Source organism: Dipteris shenzhenensis, chromosome 9, assembly GCF_047967505.1.
Source record: "Dipteris shenzhenensis isolate YYH24624 ecotype China chromosome 9, Dip_SZ_1.0, whole genome shotgun sequence".
Lineage (NCBI taxonomy): Eukaryota > Viridiplantae > Streptophyta > Polypodiopsida > Gleicheniales > Dipteridaceae > Dipteris > Dipteris shenzhenensis.
The window spans coordinates 58,008,683-58,025,112 of NC_141604.1; the positions used below are offsets into that span (position 1 = coordinate 58,008,683).

Consider the following 16,430-nt stretch of genomic DNA (forward strand, 5'->3'; position numbering starts at 1 on the left):
GAAGGCAGTCTTGTAGACATCTTCAGGCCGTATCCTTATCTGATGGTATCCACTTTTAAGGTCTATATGACTGAACATTGAGGAACCTTCCAACCGATCCAATATATCATCAATGCGTGGAATCAAAAAATGGTTCTTAATTGTGACTTTATTCAAAGCCCTATAATCAATACACATTCTCCAACTGCCATCCTTCTTTTGCACAAGCAACACAAGGGAACACTAAGGAGAATTACTTGGCTGTATTAATTCCTTCTCCAAGAGTTCCTTCACTTGTGACATTCTATTCCTGTTGTGCCTTATTGACACGATAGAGAGGTATATTAGGCGGTGAGCTTCCTGAAATTATATCAATTTGATGATCGGGCCTCTTGGGAGGTAATTCTTGAGGAAGTGCATTTGAGAAACAATCCTGAAAATCTAAAATAAAAGCAGCCCTTTCTCTATCTAAAGCAGAAAGAGTAGAGCCTTCCTGAACTGGTTGGCTGTCCTCTTTGACAAAAATCAAGTACGCTGAAATATGACGCTTTATTACATTGGAAATACAAGAAGCTAAAACTATAGGGATGGACTCCCCTTTCCACTTTACCTCAAGTACATGATTTTTGCCTCTATGAGTTAAAGAAATCTTCTTGTTTCTCATCTGCACATCAGCCCCCACCCTGTACATCCAAGGCATCCCAAGCAAAGCATCACACCCTGGCAAAGACATAATGTAGAAGTCCTCTGCATCCTGATATCCCTGGATATGCATCCTCAACTTGCCAATGATAGGAGTGACAGGTGTGTTGAGTTCAGGGTTGGCCATATCACACATGCCGGATGGCCCCATTTCCTTAGGCTTGATGTCAACCCTTCCTGCCATATCAGGAGTTATGAAATTTGCCTTTGCCCCAGAATCAAAGAAAAACAAACAATTATGATTTCTGATTTTTCCCCATGCTTTGCACATCTCAGTTTTTTTCATTTCCTCTTCATCATGTGCATGCAGCAAACTCCCAATCACATCTGGAAGAAGTCCTGCATAAGGTTTAGGCCTTTTGCTCTTCCGATCAGCCTATTTATCACCATTCTTATCATCATCTGACCTATCTCTTTTCTTGGATGGGCAATCATAAGAGCGGTGTCCCTCTCCTTTGCATATAAAACATTTGTTTTGCTCCATGAGTGACTTTTTCTCTTCATCAGATAACTTGGTATGGGGCTGTTTATTAGGGCTGTTTATTAGGCTGTCCACGCCTTCGACCAGCTTTGAATTGGGCTTTTCCTCACTTTTGAAACGGTCGTTTGCCATAATTTTTATTTTTAGATTTAATGTCCTTATCCTGGTGTTTGGCAGCCCGTTTGTTGTCTTCTTTCTTGCTGTCCATAAAGCCCAAATTCTTCTCCTGCATCCATGCATATGCTGTCCTTGCATTCTCAATTAATTGAGTCATAGAACCCACCTTGGTTTTGATGCAATAATCACGTAGCTCACTAGGCAATCCACAACAGTACCTCTCTATTTGCTCTTTCAAAAAAACATGCCTGTAAGAGCTCAATGGCAGCAAAACATCCCAAAACCTCTGGGTGTAATCATCAAGATTCTTGCAAAGTTTGTATGACAAGTCATGCCAGTGTGAAAGTACTTCAACTTCAAAAGTTGGAGTAAGCCAAGTAGAAGAGAACACTTGCTTAAATTCCAGCCAAGTAGCAGGTGCATCTCCATGAAGCATAAGGTTGGTATACCACTTAAGTGCATTGCGTTTCAAAAATGTGGCAACCTTCCTCATCTTGGATGCTTCTGTAAACAAACCCCCAAGAAATGCAGCATCAAACTATTGAAGGAATGTGAGGGCTTTGTACCTGTCCTGTACTCCATTATGTCTCAAACTTGACATGAGAACCACCATCCTTAAATTCTTTATATACATTTGATATTGGCTGTCCCAAAGATGGCTGTATTTTTGCAGCATTTTCTTCACTAGGGAGAGCCATGCTTGGCTGAACATTAGGCATAGGAGCATATGCTGTGGCTTGCATGCCTGGCTGCATTCCCACATTGTCATACATGGCTTGCTTTCTATGCCCAATTGGCGGTGAAATCAACATGAATCTGTACCAAAATATTCAGGTTGCTGCCTCAAATATGGCTGAGGTGGCTGAGCCACATTTATGGACTGCACATTATTATTTTAAGGAGTAGAAGTACCCAAACCAAGGCCTTGTGCTGGCTGCTCATACTGTTGCACTGACTGTACTTTTTGTACCTCTTTCTCAAGTGCTCTTTTGGAGGATTCCTCTCTCTTGGAAGTCACTTTCTGAGTCATTTTTTATGGATGTCCCTCATGGGAAACTAATGCATGAGTGTACGGTCCCCCATGAGAAGCTGATGCATGTGTGTACTCACTCTTTCCGTGCTTGTGCTTTCTTGATTTCTTCTTCTTCTTGGCATTTGTTTGCACAATCTGAGCCAAATTTTGAGTCAACTGAGTCAAAGCACTCACTGCACTTGCAAGCTGTGCATTCAACATAGTAGCATCATCTGACTCACTGCTAGAACTAGTATCACCGTTGAGCTCACTTGTAGCTTCATGTGTGGCTTGCTCAAAAGGCATTTGTTGTGCTCCCTGCAACTGTACACTAGCTGGATCATTAAGGCTTTCCTACCTTCTCCTTTGAGGAGTTGTGGAGCTCTCTTGCTCATGGGTACTCACCATGTTTATGGTTGTAATATTCAGCTGTCAAAAAGTACAGCAAAGATATCCTTCCACCAAACTACCGAGGCCCACCTCTTGAGAAAGAGTGTGTGGTATCCCGGTAATGGAACCAATGAAACCGGCCTCTAATCACTCAGAGGGCAGTGAAACTAAACCTTTACTCACTTCAGCACTTATTTACAGCTCACAAAGCATATATCACAACCATTAACCATTGCATGATCACCATTTGGCATTTACCCATTTGTTCACAAACAAAACCACTGAAAAAGGGATGGAGGCTAGAATGCCCCTGCTCAACAAACATAGACAAGTGCACCCGATTGGCCCCAAACACCGTGGCGCCCCTTTCAGTATTTCACAGTGAAATGATTACAAGTTGCATCTCGGAGACCTTCCCTGTGTTACGCTCTAGCCGAGGTAGCATGACCTCGGAAGAATCAGTCGACATTTCCCTTAAAGGATCTATGTTTGAAATTATTTGTTTGCGCTTCATGTAAATGATCGGGAGGGAATTAATGTCAAGGTCCTAGGTGAGGGTTGATAGCACCAAACTAGGTGGCTCTAAGGCTAAGGGCCTAATGCAAGGAATGTGCCTAGGGGCAAAGGATATTAATGCATCCCAAGAGAGGGGTGAAATGTTGCATTAGGAAGGCCCTGTGATGAGGACATGTGGCATCTAGATCCATCTAGGGAGATGGGGCTTGTTGAAGCTAGAGAGAGAAAAGAATGTGCGATTCACGTATGTTTTCTGATTCGTAATTCTCTGTCAGCTTCAGCAAGGTTGACTGGGAGGAAAGTATTGGTGCTGCTCCCGTGATCTGCAGTAGGTATAGATTGTAGTGTCTAACATTTGGTATCAAAGCTCAAGGCAAGGATTAGAGAGACGATCTGGGTGACGGAAGACCAGAGTTTCAAGAAAAAGCGTTGAGCTGTGTCGTCGAAGGACCAGAGCGCCAGATCAACGGAGAGTCCATAAGGGATGCGTGAAGTGCATGGGAGCGTGGAGCGATTCGGCTGTTCATAACCTCCACGCGACAGACAGACTGGATCGGCGCTGCGACGTGACGACGAAATTGTTGGCGCTGCCCGTGGTCTATGACGAAAGGAAGGCTTATTGTTAACCTTCCCGTTTTTGAGCCGTTGCTGGAGCGGGGAATCCCGTAAGGCAGTTGACGAAACGCAGATTAAGAACGACGGACTAGCATGGTAGATGGACGCACGGGTGGTGGTTCATGAACGGGGAGGCCTACAACGCCATGCGTGATCGTTGGATTTTGGAGTGGACGACAGGCTTGGAGCGCAGAGGTGACGCAGAATAGCGTGGTGGCTCGTGTGCATCTTCGAGGAGATTTGTGGATGGGCGACCCGTAGCCAGAGAACGTAGGTGCAGGGTCTCCGACGGAATGAAGGCTTGGTATGGGAGGCCTTCGATGTGATTCGCTGAACGTGGAGCGCTAGTCGACGAGCAGCTGGCCACGTAATCAGGACTTGGACAGCGAGGGCGAAGCTGAACGCCTTTCCCTGGGTCGTGCATGCAGTGGGATTGTGTAGACAGTGCGAGAGACTGTTGGTTGGATTTAGATGGATCCAAGAAGGCTGTGACGAAATCGTTGATGACCAGGGAGCTCTCTTTGACCTCCATCAATTCTGTGTTTTTTTTTTTCTTCTTGATTTAGTCGGTTGATGCTCTACTTTCATAAACAGGATCTTGTAAGTGATTAGTATGCATGAAGCTTTGATGCTGTAGCAGGGACAGATTATGCTTGAGATTATGCCTATGTGCTACAGTCAGAGTTAGTTTACAGGAGCTTCCCTAGGATAGGGAAAAGCACTGTTTGAGATATATGCCTGTGTCAAATGCCTAGTCAGTGTGCATGTGGGATTGCAGGAATTCCCTAGTGTAGGGAATTGTGTCAGAGTGTCAGTACACTGAATTGTGTCACTTTGTAAATACAGTTTTCTAGCGGTGTTCCAAAAAAAAAAACAAAATAAAACAAAACAAAACACCCATTGAACTGAATGGAAGCAGAAGAAGGGGCTTCCAGGAGGGACCCTGGTGAGTCAAGAGTTCGGCCGACCCAGCAGGTGTCGCGCCCAGTAGCTCACACTTTATCTGGCAGGATTGCATTGCTTGATGATGCCTTGCAACAGTTATTAGCGCAGCAGTTGCAGGCCAATGCAGGGTAGTCTGAACTTAGGAGAGCGATACACAGTATGTCTGCCAGACCTTCTCGAGAGGAGAAGGGAAAGGCTCCAATGGAGCCGGAGTCTAGTGTCCATACGGTCTAGCCTAGGAAGGCTAAAGTGCCAAATATTGCCAATTACAGGCCAGAAAAGTATTCTGGTCGGATGAACGACCGTAGTTCCGATGTCATTGAGACCTGGTTACACAAATGGGACGAGGCGTTCGCCATTTGTGAAATCAGAAATGACATCAAGAAGATCCGCGAGGCCACCCACATGTTTAGTGAGGCAGCGGATAGGTGGTGGATTAAGCAACAAAAAGATGGTATAGCATCCACTACCTGGGAGGGGTTTAAAAGAGAATTCAGGAAACACTTCTTACCTCCTAACGAAGCATCCCGAGCTTGGGATCAATATAGGAACCTTCGTCAAAGAAATTTATCGGTGGCAGAATACACTGATAAGTTTCGAGAGAGTGTAATGAAGGTTGATGAACCCCTACCTCAATCAATCCAAGTGAAAGATTTCATATTTGGATTGAATGATCGAATAAAAATGGAAGTTCGGGCTAAGTACGCGAACACGTTAGATGATGCAATAGCCATAGCCTTGAACTATGAAGATGCCAAGGGCAGCAGGCCAAGTGGGTTTGCACAAGTCGGAACCCAGTATGGTTATCCGAAGAAATCTGGGTTTAAGAAGAAATGGATTAGCAGAGGGAGTGGTTCTCAGCCGAGTGGTCAAGCCAAGCAGGCGAAACCGGCTGAAACTCCTAAACCAAGTACCACCATTGGAGTGAAGAGGAAAGTAACCCCAATGGCAGCCCGGGCTCAAAGGCATTCTCTTTTCCGAGTGCAATTCCATTGGCTATCCAGATGCAATCACACTGCACCCCAGCTGCACCCTCTTATCCTCTACAGCTCTTTCTTGTTGGAAAGGTCACCTCCCCATCTGTAAGCCCCCATATGAGAAGAGCATGGGGGAGGTGGACCTGGGTCCAGAGAGAAAAAGGCCAAGTACCTTGAGCTCCAGAGGCTGCATCAGATGGCCCTTTGTGCAAAGAAGGTGGCAGGGGCATCATGCTCTGGATCTGACCTGGCAGGAGGCTACTGATGAGCAGCCAGATGGCGGGGCATCCTGGGGGAAAGGCGCCTACAAGACAGAGCTGTTGGAGCAGGTCTTGAGGGCTGGAACAGGCCTGAACAGGGGCAGGACCCACAGGACAGAAGGGGAAGAGAAAGGAGCAAAGGGGCTGGCCCCTTGCCCTCTTATAGGGGCTGGTTGGACTGAGCCAACCAGGTCGGTTGGGCTCGCCAACCAAGTTGGCCCAACAGACCAGCAAAGGCGCTGGGCCCCGGCATAGAAAAGAGGGCCTAAGGCCCGGTTTTGAGAGCCCTAGAGGGAGGTGGTTTTGGCAGATTGGTTGGCCACATCCAGGCTGCTGGTCGGTCATTTTTGGCAGGCCTGGGGCCTATATAAGGAGGGCCTCCAGGCCCTCATAACACATCTTCTGGAGCAGCAAGCAGGAGCAGAACAGACCAGCACCCTTGGAGCCTATTCCTGGAGGACCAAGAAGAGTTGGAAGGCTGCAGACCTAGCTCATCAAGTTGCTGCCCACCTAGGCTGATTCACAGCAGGCAGTAAGGTAGAGAAGACCATTCAGGACAGAGAGTCTACTACGCTCGAGGTGGAGACGCGGGCTCAAGTCTAGAGATAGCCGGCAGATAGTAGAAGTAACTTGTGGTAAGATCAAAGGACCACACTCTGGTGGGACTTTGGATCTATCTCTTTTATATTGTGTCCATAGCTTTGGACGGAATACATAGTTTTGGTGGTTTCTATATCTAGCTAAATTATTGTCTATTGATGAGTCTGCACATCTATTTGATGCACATTAGGTAAAGAAGTTTCTGATTCCGCACCCCACACACACACTGTGTAAGCTCCTGGGCTATTCTATCAGTCTTCCACTGTGCATACCCTCTGTTGATCAATTTCTAACATGATATCAAAGCCCAAGTAGGAGGCTCACAGGTGTGGGAGCCTGAAGCAGGGACCTTGCTAAAGGACAACCCTGATTCAGAAGCTCTTGGAAATCGACTTCCATGACTGGAGGACAGTGCCCTTGCGAGAAGGAGGATGACTCAGGTACAATCGGGTGCATACGGAGTTCTAGTCTACGGAAGGTTTAGTCTATGGAAGGTTAAGTTTGTTCGACCTTGCTGTGTGGTTTAGTAGCAGAGATGTCGATTTCAAAACCCTCTTCAGCCCCTTCTCTCCCTTCCTCCTCCCCCAGATTTCTTTCTGTCACCATCCCTAACTTTGGAGTCTCGGGAACTAGATGGGACAAATTACCCTATGTGAAAGGTGAAGATCCGAAGTCATTTCGTGGCTCGGAAGCTATGGAAACTGACAACGAGAATCGAGGTGAAGCCGAAGGATATGGTGGACAACAAGGGGGAGATACTCTTACCAGTAGATGGAGAGGAACTCAAAGCTTGGGAAGATAGAGATGCCCATGCCCTGGCATTGATCATAGGGACTACAGCGAACTCTGTGCTTCCTCACATCCAGATGGCCGATACGTCAGTAGAGGCGTGAGCCATTCTGAAGGATTTGTACGAGACAAATAACACATCCCAGATCTTGCTTCTTCAACATCAACTCTACAACTTGGATATGGATGAGAGAGATTCGGTACATGACCACTTGATGAAGGTCTTGGTAAGGGATCAACTAGCATCGGTTGGTCAGAAGGAGGACTCCTGCCAATTGACCTTGATGGTACTCACGAGCTACCTCAGAGTTTCAACATTGTGACAACAGGATAGAGGACCAAACCTATGACTTTTGACAGGATGGTCCATTACTGCTCCAGGAAGAAGCTAGAGAGAATATCTGCAACAACAACAAAGATGACAAGGCGTTGTTGGCAAAGGATTATGCTGGCAAAGTGAAGGGCAAGCCTAACTATGGCAAGTCCAAGAAGGATGACTGTGATGACCAGGAGCTACCTCTGAGTTTCAAAAGCTTCGTGAAATCGTAACAGCAGGACAGAGAAACAAACCTATGACTTTTAAGGAGTTGGGTCCATTATTGCTCCAAGAAGAAGCTAGGGAGAAGATCTACAACAGCAACAAAGATGACAAGGCGTTGTTGGCAAAGGATTATGCTGGCAAAGTGAAGGGCAAGCCTAACAGTGGCAAGTCCAAGAAGGATGATTGTGATGAGCAGGACAATTCCAACAAGAGGAGGCAGAAGAAGAAGTGCTTCTATTGTGACACGCCAGGCCATTTTGCGAAGGATTGCAAAAAGAAGAAGGCGGATCAAAAAAACAAGGAGTCCGACTCAGATTTAGAGGGTACCACAAAAGCCAAAGCTAATGTGATAATCGAAGAATTGTTCTTGGTGACATCTTCATGTGTTACTGAGGTCAGATATGCCGACCTAGAAACCACAGTGATGATGTCTGACATTGAGATGTGGGTCGACTGGGAGTTAAAGACCTTTGTGAACATGAAGGACAGCATGGAGTGCTCCAGGTGCGTGGCTGTTGATATTGACACGAGGGTGGATTCCATGGAGTGCCCTAGAGTTTCATGTTCAGATAATTGTTGTAATTCAGACGGGGAAAGTACAAGATTACACAGGTTTTTGGTATGTGCCTTGATGAGGTGAATGGTCTGCTTTCAGAGCAAGCACACAAGCAGTACAACGATCTGGTATGTACTTGATATTCTTAATTTGAGCCTTTATAGCATGCTGTGGAGAGAATCTGCTCTTCATATGTCTCTGGTAATGCGAGATTGGAAGGAATGGGCCTTCTTCAAAGGCAGAAGGGAAAGTATGGGTGCTTCTTCAAATCTTGGACACAGATTGCTGGAAGGTGATGGACAAGGTATACTAAAGCCAAAAGAGTACCTGCTTGAGAACTCAGTAAGAGTTCATGGTCTAGGTTATATGGAGATATTCTTGGGATTTCATTTCTCGAGATGGTTCGTTTATAGTGGACCTTGCCAAAGGAAGGACGGGTTGAAACAGACCCTCAAAGCATGGCACCTAGAAGACTCCAGGTTGTTCACTCATTATAAGGGGGACAGCTGGAAGATCGTGGCCTCTGGATTGCCCCACAGGCTTAAGTAAGCACTCAGAAGCAAGGGTGTGCCTGGGAAAGGGCCAGAGGACAAGGTTGTTGCATGAGAAAGCCTTGAGGCTACCTTGAGCGCAGTTGCATGTTGGTTTGGATGCTTGGATGCCTTTCAGTTGGGTCAAGTCAGAAGTGGATGCCTAAGATTGCCTTGCCAGTTGGATTCTAGTGGTCCATTGTGGAATAGATAATAGATGCCCAAAAAATAGTCAGAGGATTTGAAGAGAGAAACAATACAGGGGTGAACCCCTGGTGTAAAATTTCCATTCAAAAGCATTAAATAAATACCAAAATGGGCGCCAAGGCATTTGGGGCCAGTGGGTGTATTGTGTATTGTTTTCACTTAGCAGGGGCATTCTAGCCTCCCCATTGTTGTTGTTGAAAATTGTTTCTAAGTGAGTTAAATAAAGGTAGTGTTTGGTGTGATGCATTGTGGCTGTATTTGTGGCACTTCATAGTTTTGCAGAGGTTCACCACCCTTTAGTTACATGAAGGCCGGTTACAGTAACTACTCCGTCCGAAGGCCGTTTCCTTCACTGTCTGCTTCATCGTGTTCACCTCAAAACCCACTATCATCCTACGTAAAAGTTGGTACTTGTTTGATGCTCCATATCTGTAGCGGTTGTTTCGAGCAGGATTCCATTTTTGTGTATGTTTTCCACATCCAAGCTCTTTTTCTAATCAGTAAGAGGCAGTGTTTTACTTTTGCGATGCTTTAGCCCTCTACATCAGTTTTATCAACTTTTCAAGGATGAAATCAGCGATTTTAGTTCAGCTTGCTATTCCAAGCCTAAATCAGCGATTTTAGTTCAGCTTGCCATTCCAAGCCTTGCTTGCATAGTTCCAGCCTACCCACACCCACAAACATCAATTCCTATCACATGTTCTTGCAACGCTTACTAAAGAAAGGAGTTTTCACTGCTTTGGAGCATTTGGACATCATCTGAACCTGCCACACTAGAGAACCTGATGTGATTGTTATTTGAGCAAGAGGATGCACCTTCAATTTGCAATTGGGCTTAAGGCGCCATCAGGCAACAGTTCACAGAATTCCACCTGTTAAAGCAACTTTCGTTTGATGGTTTGACAATTTGAGGCTGATTGGGTGATAGATTGGGCATACTGCCTGAATTTGGGTGTTGTTTGAGTTTCTTTAGTGGTTATCGGCTAGATCTTGATTTGGAGAATTGAGATCAGCGAGATCTTGATTTCAAAACTGAGAAACTGACAGTACTGACGTGGATAATGACTATGGCAGTGCCTTTGAAGGCCTTGAGTTCTATAGTTTCAGCCCACTCATTGGCTGAGTTTTTGTGATCATACATGTTCTATATGTGCTTCTACTCATTCCTTGGTTTTATCTAGTCTACTTATTCCTTGGTTCTCCCAAGATATTCCAGCAGAGTTCTTTCGATATGTTACACAATGAATTTCCACCGACTTTATAAAGGAGTGAAAGTAGTCTAGAATTATCCCAAGGTTTGTGATTTGGTTCCATCCAGAGTTTTGGAATATTGTTCGACTAGTTGTTCTTCATCATTGAGGATATACCAATCAATACAATGTGGTATATGAACCAAAAAATGTATGGTATGCTGAAAGTGGTACCTCTAGGCACATGATCAATAAAAGGAGTGGTACATCTCCATCAGACAGTGGGACCCCAAGTCGTCAGTCATAGTTGGTGACAACTTCCCAATAGCAATGTTCCTTTCATCATTAAGACGGGTTAGAGACCCAGGTATTGAACCTTGCAAGAATGTTCTTGCCGTTCGAGCTGCTACCAAGAATTCTTTATGGAGGTCTCCTGTGTAAATGCTTCTGAAAATGGGATTGATCAACCTCTTCTTAACAGCTACGTAGTCGTCTGAGTAAATTACCTGGAGGTCAGCGTTTGTCATGGATTTGGCTTTCATCGGTATGTTAGAATGTCACTGCCCCACCTGTGAGCCCCCAATTTGAGGGGACAAGGGGGCAGAAGACAATAGGGGGAAGGAAGGATCATAGCCGGTTTAATGGAGGCAGCACCCTGCATGGAAAATGTGCCAGCAGACACGGGGGGGTTGGAGCAGCATATGGTGGACATCTCGGCCTGGCATCAGCAGCCCAAAAGGCCCACAAAGGGGCCTATTTATAGGCCAGACCAGCATGGTCTGGTCGGCCACCTACAGCCCTAAATAATCGACCAAACAAGTCGGTTGGGGACCCTAGCCTAGTCCGTATTTTGGACAGGGAACCGACTCCCTAGTCGGCCAGTTTGAGGGCTCCAGGCCCTCCTATATAAAGTCCACCATCTCCCCCTCATTTCTCATCACCAGCACTGATAGCCTTGCACCCAGGCAAGCATGCAGGGAGAGGAGAACATTCAGTCTTTTGTATCAGCATCTCTTTGCTGTTTTCTGCTCACCTCTTTGAGCTTTTGTCAGCCCACTGATAGTGGAAGAATACATCTGTTTTTGTCCATAGTCACAACAAAACGCATTTCATTGGAAAAGAAACGTTTCTCCCCCAATGAAACATGATTGGGGCAAATGAAAATTTGGGGCTTTACCCAAAGTCTTGTGATTTGGGGCTTTTTTCAAAGGTTTCTAGACATTTGCGTCGACCTACTCATCCCGGTACTCTTCCGTACGTCCATCGAATTAGCATAGCGTGACGATCATGGAGCCCTGACAAGCCGGTACTATTTTGTCCGTGCAGTGTACGGTTCGTCTGTACGATGACATGCAACCTGGCTGTGAGCTTCCGTACGGAAGTGCGCCCCTGACGTGCATCTTCCGTACAAGGTGCACAGACCTGACGTGAACCCTCCCGAATAAGCGTTTGCCTTTCCATGCAGTCGTACAGTTATTATGTAGACCCGTACGGTCCTTGGCGTAGGCATCCGTACAGTTGTACGGTTGTTGACGTGGACACTCATACAGCCGTATGGTCATAGCATGGACCTAGGCCATTCGAAAGATCCCGTTTGGAAGGAGGTAGATGTGGAAAAATCTTATGGTGCTTCTGGAACTAAGAAGTGGAAGTGCAAGCACTGTGGGGGCACCTATCATGGAAGTGCGCCGCGTGTGAGAGCTCACTTGCTTGGCATCTCTGGAAGGGGAGTAAATAGTTCTGCAGGAGATGTCCCAGATGATGTGCTTCTTGTTTTGGGAGGCATTTCAGGCTCATCAAAGAGACAGAGACTAGAGGCTCCGCAGGCTATTTCTGTGCATGGATCTCGTCCTAGGAGTCCCATGTCAAGTCTTCCATTGAATGCTACATCTAGACCACCACCTATGCTTTCGTCATCGGCCACTACATTACCTACACAGGTTGTATCTACAGATGTGCGTGCAGCCCCATCCAGCAAGGGGGAAAAGCAAAGTAGCAAGGGCAGGAACTTTACAGGCTGGTTGGGCTGCAGGTCTATCCAGAAATGCAAGTAGGGCATGTCGCAGGTTCTTCTGTGAGTGCGATCTGCCATTTAATATTGCTCGGACTCCTACATTTGTGGAGTTTGTGCAAGCAGTGGGAGATGCAGGACCATCGTTTAAGCTTCTATCTTCAGAGACACTATGCACTCAAGACCTGTATGCAGAGCGGTTTGGGGTAGAAAAGGAGCTTCAGCCCATTAAGGCAGCATGGAGGAGATATGGATGCACTAAGGATGGTCAGATACAAAGAGGAGGCCTCTTATCAACATCCTTGTGTCATGTTGTAACCATTCGGACAGTCATTGCCTTGGCTGCTCATCACAGTTGGCCTATTTTTCAGATGGACATCAAGTCTGCATTTTTTAATGGAACCCTGGAGGAGGAGGTATATGTGGCACAGCCACCAGGATTTCAGATTCTAGGATCCCCATCAAAAGTATGCAAAGCTGAAGAAGGCCTTATACGGGCTGAAACAAGCCCCCAGAGCATGGTACCAGCTGATAGATGTTTTCTTTCAGAAAATCAAGCTTCAGAGAAGTCCATCAGAGGCAAATCTTTATCTCAACTCAGAGGGAGATTTGTGGCTAGTATTAATCATAAATGTGGATGACCTCATCATTACAGGGGATCATACGAAGAAGATTACTCAGGTCAAGAGACTTCTCATGGAGGAGTTCGAGATGATAGACTTGGGCATACTTCATTACTTTCTTGGGATTAAGGTGAAGCAGGGAAAGAGCTGTATCTTTATCTCACATGAGAAATATTACAAGGAGCTACTCAAACGCTTTTAGATGGAAGATTGCAAAGCAGCAGTGACTCCCATGGAAGCTGGTCTCAAGCTGAGTGTACATGATCCATCTCAGCCCGTTGATTCATCACTGTATCGACGCATGGTGGGGAGTTTTCTTTACCTCACCAATACCAGACCGGATATTTCTTTCTCATTGGATTGCTCTTTCAGTTCTCCGCCACACCCAAGAAGGTCCATTGGGACGCACGTATGAGGGTGCTGAGGTGCTTGAAGGTACCTACACCTATGGCATCACTTGCACGAGAGGCATTGAGTTGGAAGGTTTCTGCGATGGTGATTGGACAGGTGATAGTGACACCCGGAGATCGACTTCTGGATACTGTTTCATACTCTCATCAAGAGTTGTGTCATGACTGAGTAAGAAAAACCTGCTATTGCCCTTTCATCTACAGAGACAGAGTCCAGGGCTGCTTGTACAGCGGCATGTGAAACATTGTGGCTCAAGTGGATCTTGGAGGACATGAGCGTGGCCCAAGAAGATGCGACAGTGATTATGTGCGACAACCAGAGTTGCATAGCAATCGCCAACAACCCAATGTTTCACGCACAGACGAAGCACATCGAGGTCCACTACCACTTTGTTCAAGAACTCATCGACGAAGGTGTCATAGAGTTGATGTATTGCCCGACCGACGACGACATCTCGGATGTCTTCACGAAGGCGCTTCCCAGGGAGCAAATGGAACACCTCATTCGACGCATTTGGATCGGCCCATTGTTGTGTCATTGAGAGGGGGCGTTAGAATGTCACTGCCCCACCTATGAGCCCCCGATTTGAGGGGACAAGGGGGCAGAAGACAATAGGGTGAAGGGAGGATCATACGCGGCTTTATGGAGGCAGCATCTTGCATGGAAAATGTGCCAGCAGACACGGGAGGGCTGGAGCAGCATCTGGTGGACATCTGGGCCTGGCATCAGCAGCCCAAAAGGCCCACAAAGGGGCCTATTTATAGGCTAGACCAGCATGGTCTGGTCGACCACCTACAGCCCTAAATAACCGACCAAACAGGTCGGTTAGGGGGTCCTGGCCTGGTTGGTACCTTGGATAGGGAGCTGACTCCCTAGTCGGCCAGTTTGAGGGCCCAGGCCCTCCTATATAAAGCCCACCATCTCCCCCTCATCTCTCATCACCAGCACTAACAGCCTTGCACACGGGCAAGCACGCAGGGAGAGGAGAACATAGTCTTTTGTATCAGCATCTCTTTGCTGTTTTCTGCTCACCTCTTAGAGCTTTTGCCAGCCCACTGATAGTGGAAGAATGCATCTGAGTTTTGTCTCTATCTCGCTCTCTCTCTTTGAGAAAGGTTTTCTGTTCGAGTGTGATCATCTACGTTAGTCACTGAGTGTTGTATGAGCTGCGATCGGGAGTGAGAGGAGTGAGTGATTCGATCCTCTACGGTAACCCATCATGTAGGAAGCACCTCGTGAGCTGTGGTGATAGGTAGGCCATCTACCACTCCACGTACTTGTGTCTTGTAGAGACCTTTCTGAGACACTCCTTTAGCAACTTGCTTCTTGTCTTTATCAAGGATCCTCAGTTGCTCTCTCTTCAACACGGCAGATATAAAGCTGCTGGCATCGCAACATGTGAAATTGTATGGCTCGTATAGATCTTGATTGAAAGGATGACTTGGCTGTGCTGAAATGAGACTGCCAAAGCTGCATAGCTATTTTAAAGAATTCAATTTTCCATGCTTGGACAACTCCAGTACCATTTTGTTTGAGAAAGATCATCACCTCTCCTTTACTGTCCTACAAAGGAAAATGACGGAGATATCTTCACAAACGGGAATAGGTCAAAGGACACACGAGCACCTTTTGAAACTGCTTGTTTGGACAATGAAGGGGGTTGTTGGAGAATAAGGGGAAGTTTGGAAAGTGAGGGGGAGTTGTCACAGCTAAAGACATAAAATAGTGGGAGACTAATGCTAAATAAAAATCTCAGGCGAGCAGTCTTAGGATTTTCAGGAAAGAGCCTGAACGCTCTCGTACCTTTGGGCAAAGAACCTTCCTGTCCGGCCCCGGTTGAAATGAAGTGAGGAAGATGTTTTGCTCTTCTAGGACGTCTCTACCCAGAGCTTCGCTCCCGAGATGATCGGATAAACCGTTTGCTTTACCTGAACAAAAAGAGTGGTTCACAATTTTCCTTTGTGCATAGAAAATCTCCCTAGGAACTCAGGGAACAATCGGAGAGAAGAGTCGCGATGTTAGGAGCATGCATATGAGTAATACATTGCAAATGGGATTTTCGCTTGCTGCTCCACAAGACAGCTAAACGAAATGCTCACTTGAGCTTTCATGGAAAAAAAAATGCTCACCTGAGCGACTGAAGGCGTGTCTCGTCCAGTGTCTACGCGACAGTAAACTCTCGCACTCAAGGCGGCTCTGATTGTGGGCAAACGAAGATGTGCAAGGTGATGTGGGTAGAATGCAAGCAGTGAAGGTGGCCATACCCTCCACGGATTGCGCTTCTTTGATTTTCAAAAAATGTTGTATAATCCTCTCAAGACCGAATTTATTTTGGATTTGGAAATTGACATTCTTGCTCTCAGGTTTTGGGATCGCGTTATGTTCTTAGCTATCTCTTGCACTCCACCAGTCCTCAAACATGGTGGTATCAGAGCCACTAAACAAGCAAAATAACTACAGAGGTGAACTACAGTCTACAACCACAACGCAAGAGCTCAAAGCAACAACATTCAACGAAAGCCAACCGCACAGAAGAATGGCAAACAAGCACAAGCTCAGACGACGCCTACTGCAACTCTACACAACTCGTCATTGATTGACGCAGTAGCACAACTTCATCAAGCTTCCATGATATCGGGATTGCCATTCTACAAAATGCATTTTTGGCCTGCCCTGCGGGTAGGGATTATTCTATTTTCTTTGTATTTTTTGTGATTGGTCCACGTGGTCTTTGTAATTGGTCCATGTGCTTTTATAAGGTGCACCTTACGTGGTGACCCTAGCTTCTATCTCCAGAGTCCATTGTTAGATTTGTCAGACCTTCACACTTCGATTCGGTGTCCATCCTTAGGCATTGCAATTACTGCGAAACGTTGGATCGCGTGTTTATGGTGAGATATGGGGATGGCTGACAGATCCACTTACCTGCGTGTTGTGCAAGAGGATGTCTTCCTCGTGCATGCAACCTTCGTGAAGGA

At 46.3% G+C, this 16,430-nt stretch overlaps 1 protein-coding gene across 1 annotated transcript in view; it reads right to left on the bottom strand.

Annotated features, from left to right (window-relative positions):
• LOC147898888 (primase-helicase Twinkle, chloroplastic/mitochondrial-like) overlaps positions 1 to 16,074 on the bottom strand; it is a 132,372-nt gene extending 116,298 nt beyond the window's left edge. Inside the window, exons 1-2 of the mRNA XM_087378907.1 lie at positions 15,582 to 16,074; positions 15,256 to 15,380 (exon numbers count right to left, since the gene is read on the bottom strand). Coding sequence (XP_087235033.1) covers positions 15,256 to 15,380; positions 15,582 to 15,714 — 258 coding nt within the window. The 5' untranslated portion in view covers positions 15,715 to 16,074. The remainder of the gene's footprint in view (positions 1 to 15,255; positions 15,381 to 15,581) is intronic.
• Positions 16,075 to 16,430: the final 356 nt, after the last annotated feature.